This window comes from Oxyura jamaicensis, chromosome 1 (genome assembly GCF_011077185.1).
Source record: "Oxyura jamaicensis isolate SHBP4307 breed ruddy duck chromosome 1, BPBGC_Ojam_1.0, whole genome shotgun sequence".
Lineage (NCBI taxonomy): Eukaryota > Metazoa > Chordata > Aves > Anseriformes > Anatidae > Oxyura > Oxyura jamaicensis.
Genome location: NC_048893.1, coordinates 108,397,522 through 108,400,512, shown reverse-complemented (window position 1 = coordinate 108,400,512; position 2,991 = coordinate 108,397,522). Strand labels below are relative to the sequence as shown.

Here is a 2,991-nt window from a genome sequence, read left to right as displayed (position 1 = left end):
GGGCGACCGTTGGGCGCTTCTCCCCCCCCTTCCCGCCTCTCCTCCCTCCCTCCCGCCGCGACCCGGCGGGTCCCGCCCCGTTACCTGCGAAGTCTCCGAGCGCCGCCACCCCGGCGCCGCTCAGGAGGGCGGCGCAGCAGAGCAGGCGCAGCAGCAGCCGGCCGGGCCGTACCTGTGGGCGGCGTGGGCGCAGCCCCGCGTCCCCTCCCCTCATGGCAGCGGGAGGCGCGGCGGCAGCCCCGCCGCCTCACATGGTGGAGCCGGCGCGGCCACCACCTGGGGCTGCCCCCGGGAGCAGCGGGAGGAGGAGGAGGAGGAGGAGGGCGGAGCAGCCCTGCCCTGCCCGGCCACGCAGCCGCCCCCCCGCCGCCGGAGAGCCCCCGAGGGCGGCGGGGAAGGGAAGGGAGGGAAGGGGAAAGGCTCCTCGGCGGCGCCGCGCCCGGCACTGCCCTCAGCGCGCATCGCGCGGGCCGGGCTGACTCAGGGCCGGCGGCACCTCGCCCGCCCTCCCCCGGCTCTCCCCACCCCTCTCCGGGCAGTTCTCGGGCCCGGCGCCTCCCTCTTGGCTGGCGGGCGGCGTTCCGCCTTCACGCCCCGTGCGCTTCGCTTCCCACTCGGTTTTCGCCCCTCTTTTTGTCTTGGCAGCGGGGGCAGGACCGACCCTTGTGCCAACAGTCCCCCGCTGTCCGTGTGCCCAGCTTTCTTCCCCAGGTGGCCGCAAGGTGCTCCCCGCCGCTCCCTGTCCCCGCAGCACGGCTTTCCCTCCCTCAGACCACCTCGCCCCGCATGCCAGCCCCTGCTGGGCTGCTGGCGTTGTGTCGGCTCGCAGCTCTCCGGGGGAAACCCAGCTGGCAGGATAAACTGCCTGGACGAGGGATTTCAGTGGGCAAACAGCAGTGTTAAGAAACAGCCCCGACTCTTGCATGCTGTAAAATAAACTTTCCCCTTCTCTGTGTCCTCTCCTCACAGTGTTGTCTGAGAACACCTTATCCCAGCCCTTAGCCCTTAAGACCTACATATTTCAGCACAGGTGAGTTTGAAGTGCGTAGTATTGCTTAAGACTTTCATTGCAAAGGGAGAAAACATCTTGAAGTTACTTCGAGAGGGTTCAGGTTGTTCCCTGAAATCTGTTTTGTAAGACTGGAAAGTAAACCAGCCGGAAGTTCAAACAAATTCTCTTTACGACCTGCTAAGCCACCTTCAAACATAATTTGCAACTCCTATTAAGGCATGGGAGGCTAAAGGGCAAGAGACCCTAGAAGTAAGACTGGAAACGGACATGAAAACATTTTCTACACTTGGGTTGTGCTCGAGTGTAAAGTGGGTAGGCAGGAACATCTAACTGCTGTCAGCCTGGCATGCACGTTCACACTCATCTGCCTTCTCCAGAAATGACACGAGCGAGGAGCTAAGAGATGATGGGACCAAAGGGATGCTGTTAAAACCATTCCTCTCCTCCTGCTCCAACTGAAGTTGGATCACATCCAGATCTCAATTTCTTAACTTTGGCACCTCTTCCTAGAAGTTGCACTGAACTTTGACCAACTGGAACTTCATGTTTGCTTCTAAATTCATTTTCTTCAATCTCCCCCTCTTCACACACAGAAAAACAACTGGATTACATGCACGGTATATTCACACTCCCGTAGTCTTGGTCAGATAAGCGCAAACCAGGTTTTAAACAAACCTGTCCAAGGTCAGAGACATTCCTTCATGTTTTACTAAACTCAAATAAATGGCATAGAAGATGCTGAAAACCAGGACATGGCATCTGCAACCAGATGGAACAGTAGCTCCATCAGGAGTGTGATGCTCATCCTTTCAGCTGCTTCAGGTGAGGACTGTGTTTGCCTCTGAACTGAATGAGCTACCCTGTGCCTTCTGATTATGATATCAGAAAGAAAACTGCAGGAGTCTCCTCTCTACTTCTCTCAGTTTATTTTTCCTTGATTATGCTATGTTAGTTCATCAAGTTAGATGACCTATGGCTGTAGGATGCCATACCCTCACTCCTTATACAGTCAACACAGGGATACAGATAACTTATATTCAGGTTACCTGCTACAGTTCTATCAGAAGTGTTTTAGCTCCCTTTCTCAGAATTGCTCACTAATTTATGGGACGTAGCTGTCAGTAATGACAACTCAATCTGCTATGTGTGGCTCTGAATAGACAGAGGATCTGTGACAAGCACAACCAATGCAGAAAAATATATAAAACATCAAAAATCAGTGAGAAATGTCATCCTGTACTCATGCTTGAAAGGCTTTGAATCATAAGATCATAGAATCATAGAATCACAGAATCACAGAATGGAACCTTAAAGACCATCCAGTCCCAACCCCCTGCCGTGGCAGCCGTGGAAGACCAGGTTGCCCAAAGCCCCATCCAGCCTGGCCTTGAACACCTCCAGGGATGGGGCATCCACAGCTTCTCTGGGCAACTTGGTCCAGTGCCTCACCACCCTCTGAGTGAAGAATTTCTTCCTAATATCTAAATCTCCCCTCTTTTAGTTTAAAATCATTCCCCTTTATCCTGTCATTATCTGCCTGAGTAAAGATCCTACAGGGTTGTTTGCCTAATCAGAACTTGTGAATCTTCTTTCCAATGAGATAATATTGCCTTTTCTAGCCCTGTGGTGCTGTAAGAAGACCATCTAGTGGTGCAGGAATGAGCTTGGTATGCTTTGGCACCGTGCAGGTATAACCCAAACACAAAGTTAGTGTTCACGTGGAATGACTGAGCTGGGAGAGGCTCAGAATGTTGTAGGTAACCTCCAGGGAGGTGAGGCAGTGAGGGCTGAATAACAACGAAAGATGCAGCCAGGTGCTCCTTTGTGTAGATGCCTGCCTTTTAGGGAAGCCTTCTTATGGGGGAAAGCACCTTACGGACATTGCAGCAAACAGGAATTGAAGGTGTGCTGTCAGTAAAATGGCATTTCCTTTTCCTTCCTTCCTTCCTTCCTTCCTTCCTTCCTTCCTTCCTTCCTTC

General features: G+C 53.5%; 1 protein-coding gene across 2 annotated transcripts in view; it reads right to left on the bottom strand.

Annotated features, from left to right (window-relative positions):
* Positions 1-329, bottom strand: part of EVA1C (eva-1 homolog C) — a 37,087-nt gene extending 36,758 nt beyond the window's left edge. For both annotated transcript variants that reach the window (XM_035315624.1, XM_035315625.1), the window contains exon 1: positions 85-329. In XM_035315624.1, the coding sequence (XP_035171515.1) occupies positions 85-214 (130 nt within the window). In that variant the 5' untranslated portion in view covers positions 215-329. The remainder of the gene's footprint in view (positions 1-84) is intronic.
* Between the last annotated feature and the right edge of the window lie 2,662 nt (positions 330-2,991).